This window comes from Bactrocera tryoni, chromosome 5 (genome assembly GCF_016617805.1).
Source record: "Bactrocera tryoni isolate S06 chromosome 5, CSIRO_BtryS06_freeze2, whole genome shotgun sequence".
NCBI classification, from domain to species: domain Eukaryota; kingdom Metazoa; phylum Arthropoda; class Insecta; order Diptera; family Tephritidae; genus Bactrocera; species Bactrocera tryoni.
The window spans coordinates 31,394,465-31,422,324 of NC_052503.1; the positions used below are offsets into that span (position 1 = coordinate 31,394,465).

Genomic DNA, 27,860 nt, shown 5'->3' on the forward strand with positions numbered 1-27,860 from the left:
TTGTTGTTATTGTCGAATTATATATGTATATATTGATGTTGCTTGCGATTTTATTTGTGATTTATGGCAATCTGGTTTATCTATAAATATATATATATATCGGAATATATATTCAGGGCAAGTAATGGAATCTGAAGCGCAGTTTTCTGTTTGCAAAACAGAAAAAAGTCATATGGAGTCAAATCTGGCGCATACGATGGCTAAGCGAAGTCAGTCTCAGTCATGCTAGAATGTAGCGGTGCATTATCGTAGTGAAAAGACTCTGTATTTTCTGCCCACAAATCTGATTCTTTACAATGAAATATTTTACTTAAGGGGTTATATCCACTTGCGAGGCAGAAAAAACGCGTTTTTTTGTGAATTTTTTCCAAAGAGGCATTTTATTTTATACTTTAATGGAAAAAATGTACTTAAACAGAATTTAATGTACTTTAACAATCAGTGGTTTATTTAAAAAAATATTGGATCCCCTAGCTCCTGTAGATGATGTGCGGAGAAACGTCCAAAAAAGTGCTTGGCGGTGATCAAGATATCTCTGGTCCAAATTATCTGAAAACCAAAATCCAAAAATATTTAGTTTTGTGATAAATAAATACAGGTAATGATCGAAGGTCTAGTAAAAATTTTGATTTTTGACAAAATGGCGGCTGTTCAAAAGAAAATTCAGTTTTTCGAAATTATTGTCCAAAACCTTATTCCTTCGATCATTACCTGAAAAATATATCTGAGTAAGTCGTGTGAAAATTTCAAACCGATCGGTTTAGCGGTTTCGGAGAAATTTTGATCACCGACTTTGAAAACACGGTTTTGAGATAAACGCGTTTAAAGTTTCGGGAACGGCTACTCCGACTCGTGCTCCGCCTACTTTCGAACGCTCATATCTCCGAAACTAATTTTCGGATCGATTTGAAATTTTCAGAGAATATTCTTGAATATATGTACATTTAAACAATGAAAAAAAATCGATTTTTTGAGAATCACAAGTGGATATAACCCCTTAAACATTTCGAAAGGCAGTGTTAAATTTTAGTTGAAATTTCTCCCGTGTCAATTTTGATCAGTCGATACTTGCTTTTCCCCTCATCCCCACATACCAGCAAAGGAAAGACATTAATGAAATTGTTCTTAACGTATTTTTTTATTTATTTCATTTTCTTTCATTTCTTTATTTTTATTTAAATTTCTTGCTAAATTGAGCAATTTTTATATAATTCAATTTCATATGTTGTAATTTTATTTATTTATTTGTATGCCTTCATAATCAATAATGTTTGTTTTACGTGTTGTTGTGTTTCGTTACTAATTTATATTTAATATTGGTTATACCTAAAAATAAAGAAATTCATATTCTAATAAGTTGATAACAATTGAAAAAAGTAATAAAAAAATCAAAAAATTTTAAATAAAAATATTTAAAAAATTTTGAAAATTTTGAAAAAAAATTAAATAAATAATTTGAAATATAAAAATTAGAAGGAAATTTGATATCTAAAAAAAATTAAAAAACAACTAGAAACAAATTTAAAACAATAATTTGAAATTTAAAATTTTAGTAGAAAGTTGGATATTCTGAAAGAAATAATTGGAAAAAGATTTAAAGATTTAATATATAAAATAAATAATAAAAAACCAAAAAAAAGTAAAAACCAATATTTGAAAATTAAAAGTTTTAAAAAATATAAAAACTTAAAACAAAAAATTTTAAATAATTGAAACTTGAAAATTTATAAAAAAGTAAATATTTTGCAAAAACAAAATAAAAATAAATTTTAAGAAAAACATATTGAGAAATTCAAAATTTTGAAAATAGTTAGCACAAATATTTGAAAATAAATTTAAAAATTCAGAAAAAATTTGATATTTTGAAAAAAAATATGAATAAAAAATAAAACACAAAATATTAAAAAATTAAGCTTTTTATGAACTCTAAAGTTTTGAAAAAAAAAAAAAATTACAAATTTGAAATTCAAAAATTTAAAAGAAAATGAATAAAAAAAATTTGGGAAATATAATAAAAAATAAACCAAAAATAATGAAAAATTAAAAATTTTGAAAATAAATTTAAAATAATTGAAATTTTAAAATTTGATATTTTGAAAAAAAAAATTAAAATAATGTAAAAAAGTATTATTTTAAGAAATTTTGAAAAAACTTTTGAACCATTTATAGTTCGTGAGTTTGCAGCTATAATATTTTCGTTTACGTTAGTTTTTTTGTTTTTGTTCTTTTTTTTATTATTTTCATATTCTGTTTGTGTATTGCATTCGTTATTTGTTTTGTCATTATTGTATTTTGCATTTATCTATTTAACTTGTTTTTTTTGCAGTTTTAAATTTTCTTTATTTTATTTACTAACGATATTTTACGCTATTTTGCTCTATAGCGTATGTTGTCTTTATTAAATAATTATGTGTTCAATCAAATTACTTAAACTTACGTTACGTTTACGTTTACGTTTTGATGAACATTAAAAATTTTTATTTTATTTATGTTTTATTTTTCATTTTCTTCTTTTACTCTCATATTTATATGTATGTATGTGTATATATATTTTCTAATTCAATCAACTCGTATGTCTTAACTGCAAAACAATGATTTATTTTTGTTATATACATTTAGAATAACACACAGCACTGCTTGGCATCGTTTCCACTCGCGCCACAACTGAACCAAGTGAGATTGAGCTTGGTTTGAAGGAATATTTGAAGTTCATTTACGTTTTAAGTTCGTAATGGGAACGGTGTTGTATGTTTGAAAAAATTTTTGTTTGAAAAAATGTGGTCATCTTTAAACCCACATGTAATCAAGTAATTACAGCCAGCTCTGTCGCATGGAAAGCTCAACCATGCAATGCCGTTAGAGTCGATTTTTAATTACTTAGAATATTATTTATGTAATCAAATATTCGCATGAATTATTAGTTTCATTTCTCAGTGTTAACGGTTGGTTTTGATTTCGTGGCCTTACTAAATAATTTCAATATTTATGTACCATATTTTATTTTTTGAAAAACTCGAAAATATTTAATAAATAATAATGAGTTAAATAAAAATTAAAATATTAAATAATTGCAAAAAAAAAAAAAAATATTCTTATTTAAAGCAAATTACAAAATAAAACTGAAAACTAAATACGAATTGTGTTGCAATTTCAAAATTGATGCTTGTCATAATTGCAACAAGAAAACTTGGAATTAGGGTTTGGACAGACTGACGAAAAATATTTAAATACCAATGATTACAAATCCATTACTAATACTATGCTAAAGTACATAATTAAAAACAATGATTTTATTTTTCTTGTCAAAATATAATAATAGTAGTTAAAAAATAAAATAAGTAATGGCAAAAAAATTCAAAAACTTTAACTAAAACTATTCAAATAATTTCAATTATGTTTGAATAATGACACAAATAATTCTAGAATAATTTGCAAACATTACTTTCGCTTGATTTATTCTCAGAGAGAATGTATGCAACGTTACCTTCTCTTGCTTCATTCTAAGAGAGCAGGTATCTACATAAGTAATCGGCAGAAAATGTGTTGAAAAGTACGGTTAAAGACTGTATTCCTTCCCTAAAGCTTTGTGAAGATAATAACGTCCTATATAATCACTTAATAACGGCACCTATTCGTAAATGTAGCCTTTATGGGAACCTCATTCCTTCCATTACATTTTCAGAATAGTGCTATGATCAGATCAGATTAATCGTAAACGTCGTAATTAACAATTTATTCGGCTCAAAATCAATTATAGATATAATAATCATATATAATTTCAAAATCAAAAAATTCTTCAGTTAATTGTTATTATATCGTTAAACTAGTTATTTATAGGTGATTTAAAATTTTTGCCGTCTCACATGGGCAGTCAACGCTGACGATGCATACAAAAGTACTTCGAAGTAATTATTATGACAAAATTATAAGTAATTACTTTATCAAAAAACAAAAACGAAAAAAAAAACATTTTAGTAAAGTACTTTAGAAGTATTAGTGGAAAGAATTCATTTATAGCCAGACCTCAGAGGAGAATTGGACGCAGTAAATACCCGAAACCATACACTTTCAGTTATAATCCCTAATCGCACTATATTTGACTCAATTGAGCACGTTATGGTGCTCTTGACTCTCTCGATAAGGAGATGCCGTGTGCCGAGTAAAGTATATTTTAATCTTGACCACGAGTTAAGGCTTGAAGTTTAATGCAGAACAATGGTGAGGAACAAAGGTCATAATTTTCACTAAATAGGTACTGAAACATGTTCAAATTTGTGAAAATTGTTTTGTCCATCCAAGGCTGTTTTGGATTTGTGAAACCTTGGAAAATTGTGAAACGAACAAGCAACTGGTATTAATCAAATAGAGTGGCATTAACAGAGCAGGCATAGAATTTCGATATATAGCTTGGGTTAGGTTAGGCTGACACAAATAATCTCACTTGGAAAGCTAATGATGTCCGTCCGTTGTGATGTCCCGAACTGCTGTGTATGGATCAAAAAGACCGTCACATAACGATAAAACGCCTAGAGATGATTCCTGAACCGAAAGTTCGACATGAAAAAGTGTCCAGCTTCTTCGTTTGAGGACGCAACTTGTTAAAATGTTTAGCCTCACCGACGGATTCCAGTTAATACACCGATTTCCCGACAGATAACTTTGTTATACTTTAGTTCGACAAGATAGTAGTGCTCATTAAAACGAGCAGAGAAATGTTTAATATGGAAGAACTTTTGCTCAATACAACATGAACTCAAGAGAATTTTGCGAGTATGAGTGGGAAAAGACATGTTTTAAATTTGCTTGAGAGACAAATAGGGCGATCGCTATCAATTTTTTTTGCATGTTCTGTATTTATGTATGTCTATCTACCAGGCGTTTGATCTGTTAGCAGCTTATGTATACAGCTTTCTATGCAAGAAACGAGCAAAAATTTCGGACAAAATTAATTTTTTTTTAAACCGCTGACATTTTGTCAATTTTTTTTTTTTTTTTTCGCGAACATGTTCATTGTGTGGGCTTCTAGTGAGAATTTTAGAAATTTAGGGAGAAATTTAGAATCTTAGAAGGCCGATATCACTGCAGCTGTGGCTGATCGTTTTAGTGCCATCGGAGATCGTGTGCAACTCGAAAAATATTTAATTTTTCTTCAAAAATTTACTAAGTTTTCTTAAAATATGTAAAAAATATACGCTTCAAGCTTTAACAATGGATACAGTAGTTTTTTTTTATTCCCAAAAATAGTCTTCTTTCAGGCTGCCACACTTAGTTGAAAATTTTCAATTACAAAAACGTGAAAATTTTAAAATTCTGTAAAAAAATTTAAATCTTAATTATAAAAATAATTTTAATGCAAAAAGTTTTCAATGGCATAAAAAATAACTAATTACACTAGTCAACAAATCTGAAGGAAAAAATTGCGACTGTTGTGTTAAATGGTCTGTTGGGTGTTTGAGTTGTCCTGATTACGAATTTGAGTTCGAAATTTTCCATCACGTACAGCCATTTTTGTCATTTTAGTAAATCATGGTGGTTTTTTGACCCCCACACCCCTTGACAATTATACATGTTAGTGTTTTGATTATCGGTTTCGGTTTTAGTAACCCAAAAATTAGCAAGAAACGGACGCTAACATTAATTAGTGTTATTGTTTACTCTTCAGATTGCAGATAAAGAGCTTTATAAATATTTATTTATTAATGTATTGGGTATTATACCAAAAGAGTAAGTCAACATTACAAAAAAAATATATAAATATATTATAAAACAAATTTCAAAAAAATAAAAATAAGAAAATTAAAAAATATTAATAAGTTAAAACAAAAGTTAAAATTAAAAAAAAAAAAAGTATGTAAAAACTACAAGAGAAAATTAAAAAATACTTTTAAATTTAATTATAAATTAATTCAATTAAAAATATTTGTAAATTTTTATTAATTAAATTTAAAAAGTATTTGTTAATAAAATTAAAGGCATTTTTGAACAAAATTATTCCAAATTTAATTAACAAAAAATTTTAAATTAATTTTAAAAGTATTTTTAATAAAAGTTTTAATTAATTTAATTAATTAATTAAATTTTAATTAATTATAATTAAATTTAATTAATTAATTAATTAAATTTAATTAATAAAAAAATTACAAATAGTTTTAAATTTAAATGTATTTTTTTATTATGATAAAATAAAATTAATATTTAATTTATTAAAAAAATATTTTTAAAAATTTTTTCATGCAACTGACTTACATAATTGTCCACTATTCAAAAAATTTTGTATACCAAATCTATTTTTAATAATTATCGGTAAATTTTATTATATTTACTATCATTGCTTATGCTTCAACTATTCATTACAATAGTGTTATAATTTTTTTAATTTTATTGTTATTATATGTATGTATATATATATATTATTTAAATATTCAAGTGCAATAAAATTATACCGTTACGAGATATTTCCACTACCGTTAGTTATTAGTATTTTAATTACATTGTATTCATGTTTCATTTTGTGTTTCCTTTTTTTCATAATTTTGTTTATAATGTTATATTTTTTTAATTATTATATAATATGTACAAAAAGAACATAACATTGTTGTCGCTATTTTCACTTTAAAAACCTTTTTTGGCAGTGCATTGAAAATTTTAACTATTTACGAAATGACTTAAATCATTATGCGATTTTGTTGTGTTTTGTTTTGTTGCTTGTTTTAATAATTATTTATTTTGTTTTTGCTATTTATTTGTGTTACTTTAGTTTAATGTCATTTCACTATTTGTTTTTATTTTTTTTTTTAATTTGCATTCTTATTGTTTTGCTCATTTTTTGTTGGTTAACTGTGGCGCTAATGTTGTTGTGATTTTTTGTTTTTTGTATAATGTTTTTTATTTCTAATTTTTGTATTTTTATTTATAATTTTTTTATATTTTTTATTTATAATTTCAGTATTTTCAATTATTTTTTTAAACTATTTCCTTTCGTTTCATTACAATTAATTTGCCTAATTAATTTATTATATTTGTTAATAGCTACGATTATTGTTGTCACTATTTTAAATTTACTTGTATTATTTTTCAATTAATCTAATTATTTTTCCTTTAATTAAATTATTATTTAAATTAAATCATTATTTTTCATTATATTTTACTTCTATTTTTTTAATTTTATTAAACTTATATTTACATACAGTGTTTTTTCGCACAAGGTACATTCGATTTGAATTGTTTTTCCTTTTTTAATTAATTTTATATTTATTTTTCGTTTTTGTGTTGTTGTAACACTTGCTTGTCGCGCATTTTTTGCTTGTTGATTTTTTCTTTGAATTTTCGTTTAAATTAATTTTAGCTTAATTAATTACTCAAATACGCTTATACATGTGTGTGTGTGTGTGAGTGTGGACTGGTGTGTGTCATTCAAAGAAATGCAAAAGTGAGAAACATACAACAACAACAACGAATTGCTTGGTCAAATCAAGTTACTTAAATGATTTTTGTTTTTGTTTTTCTCTTTTGTTACCTTTTCTTCATTTCATTTTAATGGAAGACAGTAGTCGTATTTATAAAAAAAAATCACACAAAAATTGCACACCGATTGCAAATGCGAAATTCTTGGTTCAAATTGCGAGCAGTGCCTTTAGAATTCTGGTTAAGTGGCAAGTGTGTATTTGTTGTGCTTCTAAGTACTTTACATATGCCTATTTTGCTTCGAATAATTTTTTCATTCAAATTACTGTTTTTTTTTTTAATTTCAGCCATTTAAATGTTTGTTGAAGAGAAATTAATTCGCAGTATTTTTTTTTTAAATTATAGGAACTTTATAGCATGAAGCTGCAGTGGTGTGTGTATTAAGTGTGCGCTCTTAAAGCTTAAAGCCCAGAAAAAAGTTCGCGGAATATCGAAATTTGTGTTATATTGTGTCACGGATTCATATACTATTAAAATTTTAACATTCAAAAAACAACCATAAAACAAAAATAAATTAAAATTTTAAAAACAGATATTTTTACAAAAAAAAAGAATATTGTAATAAAAAATAAAAATAAACTGATATTTAAAAAAAAAAAACAAATTGTATTATTTCGAACAAAAATTTTCACAAAAAATTTAATTAATAAAAATAAAAATAAATTGCAAAATTCTTAAATTCATATTTTTACAAAATCAATTTTTAATAAAAATTTTAATTATAAAAATAAAAATAAGTTTCAAAAGATTTTTTAATTGGTGGATTTCAAAATTTTTTTTTTTTTTTTTAATTTTAAAAATATATACATAAAAGATAAAAATAAAATGAGAAATTTTTAAAATTTAAATTTTTCCAAAAAACAAAATAAGTAAATCAAAACAAATTTATAAAAACAGTTTTAATATCAATTCTTTTATATTTTATTATTTCAAACAAAAAATATTACTGAAAAAAATTAAAAAACTTACACAGAGAATGGAAAAAATTTCAAAAATAATTGACAAAAAAAGAAAAATTAAAACAATATTTATTTAAAACAAAAAAATATCCTTCCAAATCTGGAGTCAAATTATTTTCGAATTTGAAAACATTTTTCAAGTAAAAACTATGTTTACAAAAAAATTTAAATATAAATATATACAAAAACAAACTAAAAATATTCAAAATTAACATTGTCCATAAAAAAATTATTCTAATAAAAAAACTAAATAAACGAACAAATTTATTTAATAAGATGTAGAATCAAATTATTTTTTAATTGAAAAAATATTGCGACGAAAAAAAATTAAAAAACAATTTGTAAAAAATTTTAAAAAAAAATATTTATTAAAAATATTTAAAATTTTATTTTATTTTGTATTTTTGTTTCATTTTCAAAAAAATTTAATTTTTTTATTAAAAAATTTAAAAAATAAAGTTTTTTTACTTTGTATTTTTGTTTCACTTCCAAAAAAAATTGTAATTTTTTCAAAATATGCAGAAAAAATATTATTTTTGCATTAAAAATAGATATTTTACAAGAAGAATTATTTAAATAAATTTCTAAAAGTAAATATTTGAACAAAAAAATAAAGCAGAATATTATTTTATAAAAAAAATTAAATTAAAATATTATAAAAAATTATTTTTAATTAAAAAAAATATTTACGCAAAAAAAAAAATATATTAAAAAAATGAGAAATACATAATATTGAAAAAATAACGATATGTATAATGATAAGTAACGGCTTAAATACTATAATAAAATATTTTTTTCCCAAAATATTAAATAGGATTATTTTTTTAGTTTCAAAAATATATTTATTTAGACAAAAAAATACAAAAAAATTTCTCAGAGGCAAAACACATGCTTACAAACTAAATAAATATTGTATACAATCAAATATTTTTTTAAAAGAATAAAAAAAAATATTTCTAGTAAATAACAAATATTAAAAAATTAACACTGAAAATTAAAACTAAATTTCTGTTTGATTTTTCCAAAATTAATAAAAAAAATACAAATATTCAAATTTACTTGAAAAAAAATTTTACAAAAAAAAATTATTTTATTAAAAAAAATATTTAAAAAAATACAACACAAAATATATAAAAAAACAATATTTACAAAGAAATAATTTACAAAAGAAAAAATAATTAAAAAAAATTAAAAAACAAAATTTTTTTACTTAAAAAAACTATTTTAGAAAAAATAAACTGAAAAAACTTTTCACTAAAACAAAAATATTCATAGTTTTGCATTATTTTATAAAAAAAACTAAAATATTTTCACTTGGCGCGCGCGTACTTTAACTTTTAGATTACTCCCTAAATACTTGAAAAACATGTATTTGTTGTTGTTTTAACACTTTTAACCTATTGCGCACGCATTTTGCTCTTTGTTTGCATGTACTTTAACGTCTTATCTAATTTATTTGTATTATTATTTATTATTATATAGTTGTGTTTTTTGTATTTTTTTTTTATTTTCAACTAATATTTTGCTTTTGTAATTCATTATTTAATCATTAATCATTACTTCTGCTGAATTGATATTACAAAATTGCGTCTTTTCAAATTCCATACGATTTACAACTGAAGTCGACTAACAACTTTACACATTTACTTATTATAAATCTACACTTTATCGTTATTTAGAATATTTTTTTGCAATTTCTTAAAATTAATATTTTCATAAGTATAATTACATATATAAAAAGTAATCTGTTAATAATCGAGCGAGAATGAGTCGTAGTCAGTGCGAGTCAAAGTAAAAGCTTTTGTAGAATTAAACGAACACACAATAAGATCAGACTGAAAGGTTTAGAATTTGCCATCGACCGATTATTTAGCTAAAGGTTGTGTCGCAGGACTTAATTACATATATGTACATACTTGTATGTTCATATTTTATATATTACAGGAAACATTAGGACAGGAAAATGTAACTGTTGTGGAACGATAGGCAGCTGAAAGTCTCCACAGAAGCTTCAAGGAATAGTATTATACTTAATATGGATCGTTTTTATTGAACATCGATAAACTTTGATGAGTAACGAATCGAAGAAACAACTCGCATGAATTATTTATTCTAGCACAATTGGTATGTGAAAGATAATACGACATTAAGATAGCAGTAAATTTACTGTTCCGGAGTGTAGCCACCATCAGAGAAATGACCATCCACTCAGATAGCAGCGCCGCGATAATAGTCAAGACTCGCTATTATAACATCGAGTGTCTTTGTGATAAGATTAGTATGGGAGCCAGGACACAGCGGAATCACATGAAATTGTAAATCTAATGAGCTAGCGAGGAAATGGGAGCGGGTCGGTGATCCCGTAAGCTCTTTTGTTCTACTACCAGATAGCTGGGCTTCGCGGGGGCTTGGGCAGCGCTGGGCCACCGTCGGTAAATACGTTTTCGGAATATCCTTTTGGACCAAGATCGATCGCAAAAGATCTAGTGATCTCTTAGATCTCAGTAAGGTGAGCCTTTCCCTAGTGGTGGGGCTTTTAACAGGCCATTGCCCTATTGGCGTCCATTCTGTAATGCTAGGATTCTTAACACACGCCATCTGCAGAAGTTGTATGAAAGAAGGTGAGGTGGAAACAATCTTTTGGAACCATTTAAAAAAGACTAAATACTAAAAGGTGCTCCATGTATGGTTGCCATACGAGTCAACACAAAAAAATACTAATAGCCCGAACTCCCATCTGCATATCGCAAGAAAATCGATGTACTTCTGAAGCGAGCGTTTACTGGTGACAAAAAGTAGGTCAACTACGATAACGTCAAGTGAAAGCGGTTTTGATCAAATCGCGGTGTGGGAGCGGATACGGTGGCCGATTCAAAACTGACGGTTAGAAATGTTATCCTATGTGTTTAATGGAATTGGCAAGGAATCGTCTACTAAGAGCTCTTACTCTATGGTTAAACTCGTATTTCGGAACTTCGTCGACCTGGAAGAAAAAATAACTACAAGGTCTGACCAGAGACTTAAATATGATACTATACCACGGAGACCAGTTAGCCCTTGAAATTCGCTCCAATCTGTTTATCGGGTTTGACCTTCTGGGGGATTCGTGATGACTGTGGCTTAAACCTAAAGGACATAATTGAAAATTCAATTTAGTGTGGAGTCGCACTGCGGCCGGGTGCTGAACTCACAGCATGGCAGAGGTTTAAGGTCGCCCTCGCACCCGAGCAAGGTGAAAACGGTTTCCCTTACCTGGTCAATCGGAGCCAAATAATATTTTTAAACTTCTTGTATTATTTGGAAGTTGATCAATGCATTGTTTTGATCTATGTGCCTTTAAGCACCGTGGGGTAAAGCCATCGCCGGCGGGTATACATATAAAAAATAACAACGACTGTTCGTCAGCAATAGGATCGTCTGAAAGAAGTTATTGCTCAGCAGCGACCAGCTTTGGTCGATAGAAGTGAAATTGAGTTCCGTCAGTACACAACCAGCCCACAAACATCGGCAGTGACTCGTTATCAGTTCCATAGGAGACTTTATTGGTGAGAAATTCGAAATAGAAATAGAACTAACTTTATAAAATACTTTCGTGGTATTAGTAGACTTATTTGAAGATTTAGATTGATAAAACATAACTAGGCAACAGAAGATCTTGCTTAATATTTTACTCTCAGCATGCTTACTGAGAGTTGAAAACTCATACTATGCTCTCTCTCATTTACGAAATGCTCTCGGCGTGTTCTTAACATCACGATCATGTCATTGAACGATGCATTCTTATAATTAATCAAAGTAAATGTTCTGTCTGGAGACTTGCATATTTTAGCGCTGTCCCCTGCTCACGAACATCTATCGCTGAGAGATACTTGCAATTGTTAAAAAAAAGAGCGGAGTTTTGTCGCGTAGTCGGACGAGTAATATTGATAATGAGACGCGGCACCATGGAAAAGGTAAAGGACAAAGCTTTCTATTAAAGATCGAACAACTGCAGTTCTTTTAGATGCTCAAATTACAGTTATGCGTAATAAAATACCAGCGCAACAACGATATGAAATTTGAAAAAAATTAAATTTTGTTTTCTGAAGAATATGTCTTATATTCGTAGCCAATGTATTGGTGCATGCGTGTACGTATGAGTGAAAGCTTAGTTATTTCTAGTGTGTGTGTGTGTGGGGTTTTGGGGTTTTGGGGCTTTTAGGTTTTCGTTTTTTGCTTCGTCGAACAGTTTAAAATCAATGTGCGCTTTAACTTAGCCTTATGAGAACTGCAATGCTGCTTGTTTTAGGGACTTTACGTTTTTTTTTGCTTGCTGTTGTTTTTGTAAATTAACTGTACAGCATCTTTACTATGTGATTTATTTAATTTTTGTTTCTTGCTTGCTTTTTTTCGAATATAATTGGAAAGTACGAGTTCCTATGCCATGAATGCCAAGTATTTTTATGCATATTATTATAATTTTTGTTTTTGTATTTTATTGACTAATACAAATTCATTTGATGCATACCTTACGCTAAGGGTTCTCACAATAATCACCTATTTCTTTTGCTTGCCTTAATTAATTTAATTATTTTTAATTAAAATAGTCGTTGTGTCACAATTTCGCATTTACTTTTTTTTTGTTTTGCTTTTACATATATGCTCGAGTGTTTTTTAGCTTTGTTTTTGTTTTTTTAATTATTAAAGTATAACTGCTTATTTTTTATTTTTTTATTTTTTAGTTTTAATTTTAGTTGCTTTTCGTCAAGCAGTCGTCGGCGTCGATCTTGCGCACTGCACGCCTGCTGATCTCGTGTTCCGGGCAACTATTTGCAAGCTTTAATGTGTGTTTACCGTTATTTTATGTCTTTCTGTGTATGTATGTGTGTTTGTGTACAGTAGAAAAGAGCGTGCGCAGCCACGCCCCCAACAACTCACACAGCACTTTGCAGCTCACTATTTGGTTTTTTGGTTTGTGCATACGGAATTTGGCATTTAATTGGGTGGTGTTGCCACACTTTTGCATTTCTTATACATATACATATATTACTCAACTTCTATTGTTTTTGCATACATTCGCATATTTAGTTTTTGGTTTTCTGTTTTACAGTTAGATTTTGTTTTGTTTGGCAGTGAACAAAGTAAATAATTTACGTCTGCTTATGCTTCTAGGTCCTTACACTCAATTCAAATAACGGGATAACACGCCGCACCTACCCAAGTATTGTGTACATTAGTAGACACTCTTCTGCTTCTTCTTATTCTTCTTTTTCTATTTTTCAATACTTATCTACAGCTTACTGCGCTTTATTGCTTTTCAAGATTGATACAAAATACATATTGACATATGTATGTATGTATGTATGTAGGTTTGTTTTTGTATTTCGAATGTCAGCCGCTCACCGCACGCCATACGCTTGACGCCTGCTGCTTGATTGCGAAGATCAAGCTTGATTGTGTAACACCAAGGAACGCTAATTGATTGCTTAAGTTCAAATACATGCCATGGATGAGTGAAGATAGGTCGCCCGAGCGCCAACTGTAGCCATAAAACGTGCTGGAAGTCGTTAGATCTGGAACTAGATCACATAACGGTAGAGCAGGAACACTTTCAAAATCAGTATGAAATAAAATGAAAGCTTGTTGGCCGCACAGTTACGCTTTATGTTTATGCCAACCGCCACTTGGGAGTCAATGAATCCAGAACTCTTAGCACATAACTGTAGTACGCGCTCAGTTTGAAAATCAGCACAAAAGTAAGTGAAAGCTCGTCGAAAGCTCCATTACACTTCGTGCTACAGCTGCCGCGACTTCAATTGCCAGCCTCGTCCAAACTAAAGGCGCGTCGGTTGAGCGCCACGACCACATACCGTTTGCCGAAGTAGGGAGAATCTGCACAAAATAGAGACACGTATACACATAGCAAACTTTTACAATTACTTCGCGCTAGCAAAGCGTCGTTCAAACGATCCAAGTGTGTTGTTGGATGTGTGCTGACAAACGATCGATGCACGTTTGCTGTCTACGAAAACTGCTCAGCGCACATCGATCGTTGGGTCGTTCGATCGGCTAGCTCACTTCTTGCGCAGGAAATCGGTATATTTGCGTGCACGCTTGCGCACCTTTTTGAAAGCATTGCTGATCTTAAAGCTTTCGGTGAAATGCTGATGTTGATGATGATGATATTGCTGGTGATTGTGATAATGATGATGTGCACCGCTGTTGGGTGAGTGCTGTTGATCGGCGCCATGCGCCTGATAATGAAAATATGGATGATGTGCGTTCACATAGGAAGCGGCAGCCGGATTGATGGAGGCCGACAAACATGGTGAAGAGGCTGGCGATGCAGGCGATAGTGGTGAACGTGGTGTTGGTGAAAATTGGCAGCTGCCACGACACGATATCAAATTGTGATCGGAAGCAGCATCGAATGATTCGAAAGAGACACCAGTCGGTACAGGCGATTGCAGTAGGGATGAGTGATGATCATCGCTTGTGGCGGTGATCGTTGGCGAGCCACAAGTGGCGCTGGAGCAACCACCAATTGCGCCTTCCTCCTCGGCAGCAGCAGCACTGCCGGCAGTGCTAGTGAAGTCTTTGGGTAGCTCACCAATGCCTAGCGGCTTGTCAAACTGTGAGTTTGCCGACATGTTTGTGTAGTCGTAGCTTGGGTAGGTGTATGGCAAGTACCCGCTGTGATGCGCCTCGCTTGAGACCGCAACTGTATCACCGCCGCGTGTGGTGTTAATGAACTTGACTTCGTTGGCGTTGCGTTCGGTGTAGTTGCCGAAGACGATATTAATATTATTCGTGCTAGACGAGAGGTTGATGTTGGTTGGTGAGAGCGGTGTGCTGCTGCATGAGGACGCGGCACAGGCTGTGGCGCCCTCAGACTCGCCAATGGCTGTGCCAGCAGCAACGTTTGAATTCTGATTTAGATTTGTCTCTTTGCTGGAGTTGCGTCGAAAACAGAATTCGTAACCGCGTACGCTGTCACCACCCTCCGAGGAGGCAGCACCGGTATTATTGTTGGCGAAATTGTTTTTATACTGGAATTCCAAGGCATTGCTTGGTTGGAATGGATAATTTTTAGAATTGTTCAACACATCGTTGGACTGTTGATTGCCCTTCGAGAGATATTGATGTATGTCTTCGCTGGTGATCTGCAGATCTTGATCGAGGTAGGTGTTACATTGGATGTAGTTATTGCAACAGTTATTGTAGGAGTCTGCCTCCTGATGGAAAAGCACTGTGGTTGATGTCTCCTCAAAATCACAGTTCAATGGGCTTTCGCGACATTTGCGCGCCGCCGCTGCTGCCGAAGTGCTTGGGCGCTCATCGTGCGTGTGCTTGCGGCTGCTGTGCTGCATGGTGTACGAACGATGCTCACTGCGATGTTCACTGCGGTGCTCACACTTAGTTGGCTTCGGTTCGCGTGGCATACGCGTTTGCTCATCCGCCGAAGTCCACGGATCTTTGGTGTCCAGCTCGCTCACTGCGCGTTCGAATTCGGTAGGTGACTTACCATCGGCCAGGAAGCTCCAACGTATTGGTGACGGCGAGCACGCATATTCGGGCAGATCATTGCTCAGCGCATCCTTTGATGTTTGTCGTTCGATGGTCACCTTTGACGGCGAAACCACAATTTTGCCGCCACTACCGCGTTTGTCCAAATCGGCGGCATCGATACCCATCTGTTTGGCACGATCGAAAACGGAAGTTAGTGAGCCGGGCTGACTGCTTGGACGGCCAGCGTTTAAGCCACGCAATGAAATCGATGTGTAACTGGGTTGTCGCTGGTGCAAACGACGTTTACGCAACGCAACCGATGCCGACTTAATGGAGTTATTGCGACTGAGCGATGAACGTGAGCCATACAGACTAGTCGAATCGGTCTGATAGCAATAATCCGAAGACGTGCAACACGACGAAGGGCGACGTGTGGAACCATACAGGTCCTCTGCGAAATATTGCGCGAGCTCAGTGCGCGAAGAGTTGCAACAGGTCTTGCGCACCAAGATCTCTTGCACCTCACGATCCACACAGGTTGGATCATGGCACGTGTTCAGCGAGGTGCTGGAAATATCTGTGGCTGAGCGATGACGTCGTGTGCAGCTGCTGCCATGTGTGTGGCTGTGATGCCGATTTGAGGAACGCGGTTCGCTATGCTGGCTATGTCCATGTGGACCATGTAAGCTTGAGTTACCGCTGCCGCCTCCGCCTCCTGCATTACCATTACCTGTACCATTTCCATTCTGTTGATGACTGTGACGCGAACGTCGGCGCCGATGATTATGCTGATGATGCTGATGTGGATGATGCGTGGATGAGGTTGGCGCATTGCCTGCGTGAGGACGTGGTGGATGCGTTAGGGATGAACGCGGCAGCGAATCGGTTTCGTGCATGTGATGATGCGACTGATGCGGTGATGAGTGCTGGCTGTGCGAGTGATGACTGTGTGGCGATGTATGGCGACTATGGTGTGGACTGTGGCTGTGCTTGCGTTGCGCTTGGTGGCGGTGTGGCGTCGGTGTGGTGGTGGATTGTTGAAGCGGTTCCGCGTAAGCAATGTGGCTGTGACAGTGAGTTGGCTGGTGCATATATGGCTGATCGCCGTGCTGTTGTTGTTGCTGCTGTTGCTGTTGCAATTGCTGCAGGTGCGCTTGCGTGTCGTCACATACAATATCCTTATCATAGCTACAATGTACGTGATGATGTTGCTGTGACTGTTGCTGCTGTTGTTGTTGTTGCTGTTGGCGTGATGTTTTCGATTGTGTTGGGTGTTGTTGTTGTTGTTGTTGATGTGGGTATTGGTGTTGTTCAGCATTCGTTGAATGTACACTGGCAGTTTCAGGAGGTGAGGCGTTCCTCAGTCAAGGCCCGCTGTTCGGGCAGACAGGTATTTGCTGACGATGGTGATGGGGCGCAGAGGCACCGCTCCGGCCCTGGAGTGTATTTCGGCCGCCTTCTAAACAACGCTCGGATGCAGCTGCATATGTTGCATAAACGAAATTGAAAAATACATCAAAATCTATATGAACCAATGAACGGAAAGCATAAAAATACTGTGCGTGGAAATAAGTGTGTATGTGTGCCTGTGTATAGAAATGTGGCGCAAAGCGTCTTCGAATAATTCATTGGGCTTTCGAAGTAACTTTGTGTGCGTGTGCCTTTAGCTAGAAAGCATTGTGTGTGTGTCCTCTTCTGTCAAGCACTTATAAATAACATTTATTCTGTCTTAGAACTAAGAAGTTGCATGCAAGTTTGAAATATCATGCTAGAAAAATCACATGCGATATCTGCTAATACTATATGGGGGCACTGAGCGATGAAAACCATATTATATTGAATGTCATGCATATACTCTATAACATATGTAAGATCTGGTTATATCATATTGATCGAATTATATAATGAAAGTGATATAATGACTACCTATTTTTGATGAATGGACGGTATATGCATGGCAGTGAAGGAGGTGAAAGTAAAACATAGAATTCATTATTTTTATGTATCGAATTTTTATGGTTATATGGTTATTTTTCTTGAACTTAGATTCGGATATGGAACACCCAGGTATCGATAAAACGCTTTGAATCTAATGGAAATCTGTTGAATCTTTACCTACTTGAAGAAAGTTGTACTCCGGAATTGTATCTCCAATAATGGAAAAGCAACCGCCCGGGGTAGGCTCGGCGAAGCAATGATCCAAGCAGAAAGAGTAGTTCTCCCTAAAATATTACTGACCTGTTTTGGTTCTGATGATATTAATATTAAATACGTTTGAAACTTAAGAGGTTACATGGGCTTACGGGTTCCAAAAAAGCAATTTTATTTATTGTTTTATTCAATTCTGCAGCATTTCTAAAGTATTTTCTTAAAATTTCAAGTTGATCTGAGTAATAGTTTCGGAGATACAGCCTTGAGAACTTGTGCGCCTGAGGCTAGCTAGGCTAAGTGTTTTTGAAGTTGGTTGTAAAATTTCTCAAGAATTACTAAACCGATCTTCATGAAATTTTACACAGGTCTTTGAGATACAATTCTTAAGGACTTGGACGAAGGATTTTTTTCGATTACAACTATTTGAACTATTTGAATTTGTTTTTTTTTTGTCTGCCAAAAATCCAATTTTCAGTTTTTTTCTTTCGTCCAAGATTTAAGTTAAGGGTTGAACTCAAAAAGTTTTTTTTTTTCACTTTAGATTATTCTGTAAGGAGTTATCCTGCCAACGCGAGCGTCTCAATGGCGTCTCAATGGCCGAGTTTAAAATATTTTTTTTTTCCAAAAAATTCTGAATTCTTTTGCCAAATTGTGTATGTTTGTAACAATTGAAAAATCTAGTGATATATTTAATTTTTTCTACGAGATAGAAATTATTGAAAAAATACTGTTTATTACCCGAGGAAACCCACATTAACCCTTAAAATGTATTAGCTAGCTTTTTGATACAGAGAAAGACTTTGTGTCAGGTTGGGTGGATTTCATAAAAATATGTATATTTATATCCTTAACAGAGTATTATATAGCTGCAGTACAAAATTAACTATCAGAATCAAGAAAAAACGAAAACATCATAACAGTTTTCTTATGACGAGATATCTTCATGAAATTCCTTTCTATGATGTGAAGGGTATTATAGCTTCGGTGCAACCAAAGATGATAGTTTTACATAAAACATATAAATTGGCGTAAGTTGAGTTAGGATGTAAGCTGGGTTTCTTTAGTTGAAATGCTGTGCTTGGGAAGTAGGCCGATAGCAGAGCTTTAAGAAACTGCTTGCTCAAGTCTATACGAATTAGGTTTAGATAGAAAACGCTTGTAATAAATTGTTGTACTCAAAAGTTTCAAAAGCTGAGTTAAGCTATTTTTTTCCATTATACATATATGTAGTATATGAGCCTTATGAAAGCAAAACACAAATTCATAAAATTCGATTTTTTACACTCTGATAGGGTGCGTGTATATAGGATATTTTCACTGTTTCCACTAACTTAGCGAGGTACTGTATGCGAATGCGTGAGTGTACGTGTATGTATGTGTGTGTGTGTGCTTTTGTGTGCATTAGTCTGCTGCGGCTGCTGGTGTCTCTTTGTTATACAAAAATTTTCTTCTGTTTATTTTTTTCATATTGATTTTGCAGTGAGCTTTTGTAATTGTTGTGAACGTGAAAGTACGGCAACTGCAACTGAACGCTACCTGACATCCTGCCGTGCGCCGAATGTCGTCGAAAGCTGTCGCGATCGTACGCATCATACTCGTAGTGGCACTTGCGCACCGGCACGGGCGTGTGTATGTTCGTGCCATAGTTGGTGTAACAGGTTGTACTGCCGGCCAGACTCGTTGTCGGACCCAGAAGATTTGTGCTATCGCTTAGCGGATATGGACCCATACCTTCAACCGTTAATGAGAACGAGGTGGTTCCAAACACTTCTTAGTTAGATATTTGTATTTTTTTATAAATGGTTCGTTGGAAATTTTCAAATTGCAGTTTGGAGTGGGAAATAATTTCATTGTGTGTAGTGTGTTTCAAGTTTTTTAAAATTATTTTTCGAATATTTTCGCACATTTTTATTAATTTATTTTTGTTTTTGGTAGTATGTAGCCCATACAATATTCATAGAGTTCCGATTTTAGTTTGTGGTGAATACAATTTCATAGGTGTTTTTATTGATGAAAATGTGCGATTTTTTGATTTTGTGTTTTTGATTGCAATACAATTTGTGACGTCAGATTGGAGCGTTGTTTTGCGCAGATACATTTGTTGTTTTTATAATATTTTAATATATATTTGATTTGATCCAATAGTATAACCCAGTAAGTTTGTGATATCATGCATTTAATATTTTACCGTAAATCAAGTAGTAATGCCGAATTGTTTGAAAAATATGAAGAATAATTAGTCGATATTTACTTTTAATTCATAATAATTAATGACACAACGGAAGACTACTTTTTTCTACAAAACATAACACAAGACATAAGACTACAGACATTTTTTTATTGGTAAAAATGAATAAAATAAATAAAAAATAATAATAAAATAAAGACAAAGAAAATTCGATGAGTAAAGTTAGTTGAAAGCGACCAACAATCCCCAAAAATTAATATATGTATATTGTAATTAAATCCAGTGAATTGCAGCTCAAAGTTAGTATGGTTTGCTTCTCTATTCCCTCCGGCAAATTCTTTTCAATATGACATTGCCTATAAGTAGCCTAAGGGGCAACGAAAAAAAATCAAATGACAGAAGTTTTCCAGAATTTAGAAAAAGTAAAAATATTTTTGAATAATTCTTGTCATTATTTTTTCTTTTCACCGATTGTTGCTCTATATCATCTGATCAAATTTGATATGGTCTGATAAAAATAAAACATTTTCAAGAGTTTTATTTCAAACCTTTATTATCGCCCTCAAAATAGGGAGCTTTAGAATCAATACGAACATGGCAATGCAATTTTCCATACATTTATTATGAGACTTGGCTGAGATGGACTTCAGTGCCTCTAGCGAAATTTAGTTTCGGCTCAATTTTGGAGTGCGATTCACTAGATTTACATATTCGACATCATATCATGCGCAACCACATCATATCTCCAGTTACCATGCGAAAATTTAGATATTTTAGTATGAGTTTAACATTGACCTTCACAGTTGTGTGGAAGAAGGAGAGGTGGCACTTTATCCTCCATTGTCCAGCCTTTGTAAGAATAAGGTTGAAATATTTCGACGGTTACAACGTTGGCGAATCAGGAGACATAGCCGAAACTGACATTGGTCGCCTAAATCAATTTTTGATCGGTCTTTACAATTACCCGGCAGAAGAACAACAAAGCGGCGGGGGTCATTGTATTGCCGGCCGAGCTGTTCAACACCGCGGCGAAGAACTGACAAGAAGCATGCATCAGCTTCTTTGTAAGATATGGTCGGACGAAAGCATGCCCGACGAGTGGAATTTAAGAGTGCTCTGTCCAATCGAAAAAAAGGAAGACCCCACAATCTGCGCAAACTATCTTAGGGTAAGCCTCCTCAACATCGCATATAAGGTTCTATCGAGCGTACTGTGTGAAAGATAAAAGCTCACCGTAGACAAACTGATTGGACCTTATCAGTGTAGTGTTAGGCCTGGTAAATCAACAACTGACCAAATATTCACCAAGCGCCAAATCTTGGAAAATACCCGTGAAGAGAGGATCGACACACATCACCTCTTGGTCGATTTTAAAGCTTTAAGAGACTGCGGCTTCGCTGGCTAGATCATGTCCTCCGAATGAATAAAAACACTCCAGCTCTGAGAGTATTCGACATATTCGAGGAAGACCTTCTCTCCATTGGAGAGATCAGGTGGAGAAGGACTTGGCTGCACTTGGTGTCTCCAATTGGCGTCAAACAACGAAAAGAAGAGCGACTGGCGCACTGTTGTAAACTCGGCTATAATTGCGTAAGCGGTGTCTACGCCAATAAAGAAGAAATATAATATTGGTAACTACGACATAATACATATATACTAGCATTATTTTCTAACCTCTTCAGCTATAAACAGAACATTTTGATACTTAAGTCGCTCAATATTCAAATACTCTCAAAGTTTTGGCGAATCGAGCACAGATTATGCATTATTGGTGGGTTAAGCTGGTTGTATGATCTCTTACACTTATAAACAGCTCTCTCTTTCACAATATAGTTTAGCAATTAATTTTTTTCTCACTGAATTTTCTTTCCAAAAATTAAGACGAATTAAAAAATGAGCAATTGAATTTTTTTTTTTAACAATAAATACAATACAATGACATATAGAAGTTATGATAATGATTACTAGTAAAAACTCAGAGTAATAAGTACATATATATATGCATATAAGCAACTAATTTAATGAATATCGGAAGCGTTCGTGATTGATTAGTAATGATGACTATAGCACTATGTATGAGCGAATGAATGGTGTGGCAAATTGTTAGTAATGAATTTGTGTAGGCTTCACACGTTGCACGAAAATAAAGTAATAATAAAATAATTAATTTGTTAATTTTTGTTAGTAGTTAATTGCACACATGACACGTTTACATCTTTACGAATACATTCTGCACAACAACACATTTGTTTTTACTTATGCTTTTTTTTTGTTTTTAGTATAACGAATATACATATCTCTATATATATAAGTACGAATATATGTAAGTAGAAATTTGTTAATTTTTCTTAAGTATATGTGGTTATACAATATTGTAGTGAATCTTTGTTTATTTGGTAAGTTGATTACTGTGTACACGAACACAAAACGACAAACAATACGGTAAAAAAACGAAACCAACAAATTTGGTGAAATTTTAGAAAATTTATTGTTTGATTCTTACGTGAGTCATGTTGGGTCTTTTCCTCAGATACCATCAATGCGGCATGTTCGATGCCAGAATTCATACTTTGTGGCTCCAAGCTATTTGTGCAGTTTAGCATACTCCTGAAATTCGCACACTCTACGATTATGTTTTAAGTGTATAGGATTTTCTTTTTAAATTTCTAAATTTTGTAAAATTTCAATTGTTATTGCTTTTTCATGTTTTGTATTTTGTTTTTGTTTTTTGGTTCATCAGTGTGACTAGTGTGCTTATAGAGGGAGTACCTTTGCTTCACTGTTAGTTTGTGTTGCTGTATGAATTTACTCTGTGTTTCTCTTTGTTTGGTTTGACTTTGTATTTTGTTGTAAATTTGTCTAGTGTTTGGCGCAAATTTTTTATTGTATACCTGAGCAATTGTGGAATCTGCGGTGGTTTTTTATCTCTCAGTGGCTTTTAAGAGGTCTCTCATTCATTTTATAAAACCGTTATGCAAGAGAATGCGTTAGAGAAATTGAGTTTAATTAAAAATGAAATCAAAAGCTTTTGAACATAACCTCAAAAAAAAAGAGTTTTTAAGAAAACAAAATTTGTGAGACGAAAATGCAAAAAATATAATTTTTGATTTATGTTAGTTTGATAAATTGCTATTTCTAAAGTTTTGAAATAAAATTAGATTAATTTCTTTAATTTTGAATTTACGGTTTTATTTGATTTTTATTAATTTTAGTTTTGTTATAGTTTTTAATTTTAATTTTTTGTATTAAAACTTACTGTAATTGAAATGTAAATTATTGTAAATTTATTTTTCATTTCAACTGTAACTTAGTTCAGTGTTGCGTTAAATTCGACGTCAATTTAATTAAATTTAATACTATTAACTTACTTTTAATTATACCAAGTTAAATTTAAAATATTAAAAAATGAATTTAAATTGAAATTTAAGCCTCAAAATTAATTTTATATAAATTTACTTAAATTATAATTATAATTTTTTATTTAATTTGAATTGTAATTAATTTTAATTTCGACTTTTTATCTAAATTTTATTACAATTAGTTTTATTTTTATTATTAACTCTCTATTTCAGTTAGTTACAGTTAATTTTATTTTTTTAACTAATTTTTATTACAATTATTTGCTAAATTTTATTTAATTTTTTATATTTTTAAATTCGTATTTGTAGTAAATATTAAATTCAATTCTGAATTTTGGTTTAAGTTTAAGTTAGAAATTTTTAGTTTTAATTTATTTTAATTATAGGAATTATTTTGATTCTTTGTTTAAATTTAATTATAATTAATTTTAACTTTTATCTAAATTTAATTATAATTAATTTTAACTTTTTATCTAAATTTAATTATAATTAATTTTATTTTTAACTTTTTATTTAAATTTAATTACAATTAATTTTATTTTTCCGATCTTTAATTTAAATTTTAATTATAACTAATTTTATTTTTCAATATTTTTAAATTCGAATTTGTATTAAAGTAAATTTAGTTTTGAATTTGGCTTTGAATTAGAGTTAAAATAATTAATTTTGATTTATTTTAATTTTAAAAATAATTTTGATTAAACATATATTTAAGTTAAATTGAAATTAATTTTAATTATGACTTTTTATTTAAATTTAAATATAACCAATTTTATTTTTAACTTCTTGTTTATATTTTATTTTAGTTAATTTTATGTTTTAATTAATTCGAATTATCATTAACTTTAGTTATAATTAATTTTTAATTAATTTTTTTTATTTTTAAATTCGGTTTTGTATTAAATAGTAAGTTTAATTTTGAATTTGGGTTTGAGTTAGAATTTTTTTAATTTAATATTAATTTTTGTAATTATAATTATAACTAATTTTAAATAAAAAGTTAAAATTGAATTAGTTATTATCTTATTTATTAATTATTTGATTTTATATAAAATTTATTTAATCTTAATTTTATTTTTAATTTTGAATTTGAGTGTGATTTTAATTTTGTTTTGAATTTTAATTATATTTGTTGTAAAATTAATATTATTTTTAATTTAAACTTTTTAATATGTTTTTTAGTTTTAATTTTTTTTAATTACATTAATTTTAAGAGTAAATTTTGTTTTAGTTTTTACTTTATGTCTACACTTAATTTTACTTTCTATTTTAATATTAGTGTAAGTTTTAATTTTAATTTAGCTTTAGTTTTAATTTAAATGGAATTATATACATATATAATTTTAACATTTTTGATTTAAAGTTTATTTCTAAATTTGAAATTTGAATTTCAGTTTAAGTTTGAATTTTAATTTTCATTTGAATTTTAATCGTTTTACTTTAGTTTTTAAATTTTAGTTTAATTACTAATTTTAAAATGAAATTTAATTGAAATTTAAATTATTAGAATTAAAACTCAAATTCAACTGCTAATTTTAATTCAAATTCAACAATTAAATTTAATCTTAATTTAAACTTTAATTTAATTGAAATTAATTTAATTTAATTTTAAAATTTCTTTTATTATCGATTAAAGTTTTAATTAAATATTAATTTTAGTTTTATTCTAATTTAAATTCAATTTGGTTAATTTAATTCTATTTTAATTTTTAATGTAATTTTTAATTTGAATTTAATTTTGATATTGATTTTATGTTTCTAATTTTAGTTATATTTTATTTTGTTTATTCTTTCTATGTAACTCAATTTTATTTTTAATCCTAATTATTATTGTGTATTTAATTTTAATTGGAACTAAATTCCTAATTAAAGTTGTTTATATTTTAATTGAGAATTCATTTACCTTGCCATTGTTTTTAGAATACATATAAATAAAAAACGAGTTTTCCTTAAGTTAATTTTAATTGTGATCTTCAACAAGACTTAATACAAACTAAATACAGTTTTAGAAAAACGGATATGTGTGTATGTACTTTAAATATATACAAAATTAAATGGGATATTTGGAAAAAAATAATTATGAAAAATCAAGTAATAAAAGTGGAGGTTTTTTTTGTGGTTCACTGTTGTTTCGAGTGCTCGGCAGCCGCATTGCGAGGGGAGATTTCAATATCGGCGGTGGAATCGCTTTGTCTGTGCAGGGATTCATCATTGCTACGGAAGAGGACGTGAATGCAACGGAAAGTAAATTAAGAAAAAAAATATGTATATAAATAATAAAAAAGTAATTAAAAAATAGAAAGAAAAAAAATTTTTTTTTTAAATAAAAAATGTAGAATAAAATTATTGTGTAAGCGAAATATATGTATATATTTTTTTGTTTCTTTTTTGGCGGTTGGCAACCCCTTTCCGACAAAAATATTCAAGCTAATAAGTATGTGAGTGTAAGTGTACGAGTTGGAGGGTATGTAGAAAATGAGAATGCATGAAGAAACAACAATTTATGAGCAAAACTTTCGCCTTCTAACTTCGCATCGTTAATGAAACTTCGAGCTGAATGACTGAGAATTTGGAATTTAGAAGAGCAAATGTAAATAGTTGAGTATGTACATTAAATTTTCAATGTTTGATGATAGATTTACGTTGAGAGTGACACGAAAGCAGGCATTCAAAGCATTCAAAATCGTCAAAAATATTAAAGGAAGGCAATACATATTTAAGTAAGTATATACTCAATATAGAGAACGAAAATGAAAACGATTCGTAAATATGTATCATTGTATTAAATTCACTAAAGCGTTTCATGGAGAATAATCCAAAACACAAACTACAAATAACGGTGGTTTAACTACGGCAAAGGCATGGCCAGTTAAGGAAGTTGAAGACTTAAAGAGTAAGCTAAAGAGAAAAGATAAACTGTATGCTAACAAATTCTCAGACTAATTCGCAATGATTTTCAATAAAAATTGTCTTTAGTAGTTTTTAAAGCGATTTTTTTTAATATTTTATTTTTATAGAAATTATTTTAAATTTCAAAATTTCGCTGCGTCTAAAAATTGTTTTATTGAGAACAGAAGTTTGTGTTTTTGTATTTTTTTCAATTTGTTGTTGTTTATCATGCAACTTACCCATACAGTCTACTATCTCGGAATGTCCTTCTGTGTGTTAACGTACGTTATTTTATTTTAATTTTTTTGCGTTTTTTTGATTTTTTTATAATTTTTTTTTGTTGTAAACGATAATTAATTAATTTTTGGTTTGTTTGTTTAACGTTTGTTTGGTTAAATTTGTAAAAAAATAATAGAAATCTCAAATTTTATTTCTCAGTGACAACATGACAAGAAAATGCGTTATGAAATTAATATAAATTTGTTTAAAACAATTTAAGTTAAGTTTTTAAAAAACGGAAGGGTTATAAAATATTAATTAATTCCTAAATTAAGATTAATTTAAAAATCGTGCAAATGTTGGCTAAAGGAAATTATAGCGAAAAAACCGAAGATGTCATGGCATATATGACTTGGCCGACAAGTGAAATAAATTGTTTTCGTAAAAAGGCATATTCAAAATTGAAAAGCCCTTGAGTTTTAGGCATTGAGAGAGTTTAAAAATATTCACAGTTTGACTATAAAAAGGCAGCTAGTTGCGAAACTAATACCGGTTGAGATTCTTTCAGTTCTTAAACTAGATTGGAATATGTTCAAAACGGACTATAGTTGATCTAAGCATAATTCAAGATGAAAATATACATTTTTGTCATAAATACCAATCATTAGCGACTATTACAGAAGAATACAAAAACTTGTAGATAATGCTGCCGAATTGTTAGTTCTGGCTGCACCACGCCATCTACTACTGAGAGGGTACAATCTTTTAAATTTTAGAGACATGATCGACCTCTCACTAGACAAATTCCGTCTCCTTGTCGTGCTCTATACAGGGCTCAGAAAGCACTTGTCCAATATGGGTATAGTCTCTTGTTAAAACTGCCCGTTTTCCGACATGGAACATGGAACTGCAGAACTCCTGATTCTAGATTGTCCAGCAATTTGTAGAAGTAGAAGCGGGCTCATGGCTCTAGGTTCCATCTACGTGGACAGGGATCACATCACCTCAGTCGCGCCCAGCAAACTCCTGGAATTGTTCGGAGTGCGGAACTTTGTGACCATGTGTGCTATAGGAGAGGGCACAATAGACTATAGGACGCAGTGCAAAGCCTCATTGATGATTTTCTATTTATCTACTTATTAC

The 27,860-nt window shown here is 30.7% G+C and overlaps 1 protein-coding gene across 1 annotated transcript in view; it reads right to left on the reverse strand.

Moving 5' to 3' along the window:
• Positions 1 to 13,490: 13,490 nt before the first annotated feature.
• The window catches only part of LOC120779133 (glucose transporter type 1-like), a 145,561-nt gene continuing 131,191 nt past the window's right edge, over positions 13,491 to 27,860 (reverse strand). The window contains 2 exon segments of the mRNA XM_040111336.1: positions 13,491 to 17,391; positions 22,754 to 22,857. Of these exon segments, the coding sequence (XP_039967270.1) occupies positions 14,477 to 17,391; positions 22,754 to 22,857 (3,019 nt within the window). The 3' untranslated portion in view covers positions 13,491 to 14,476.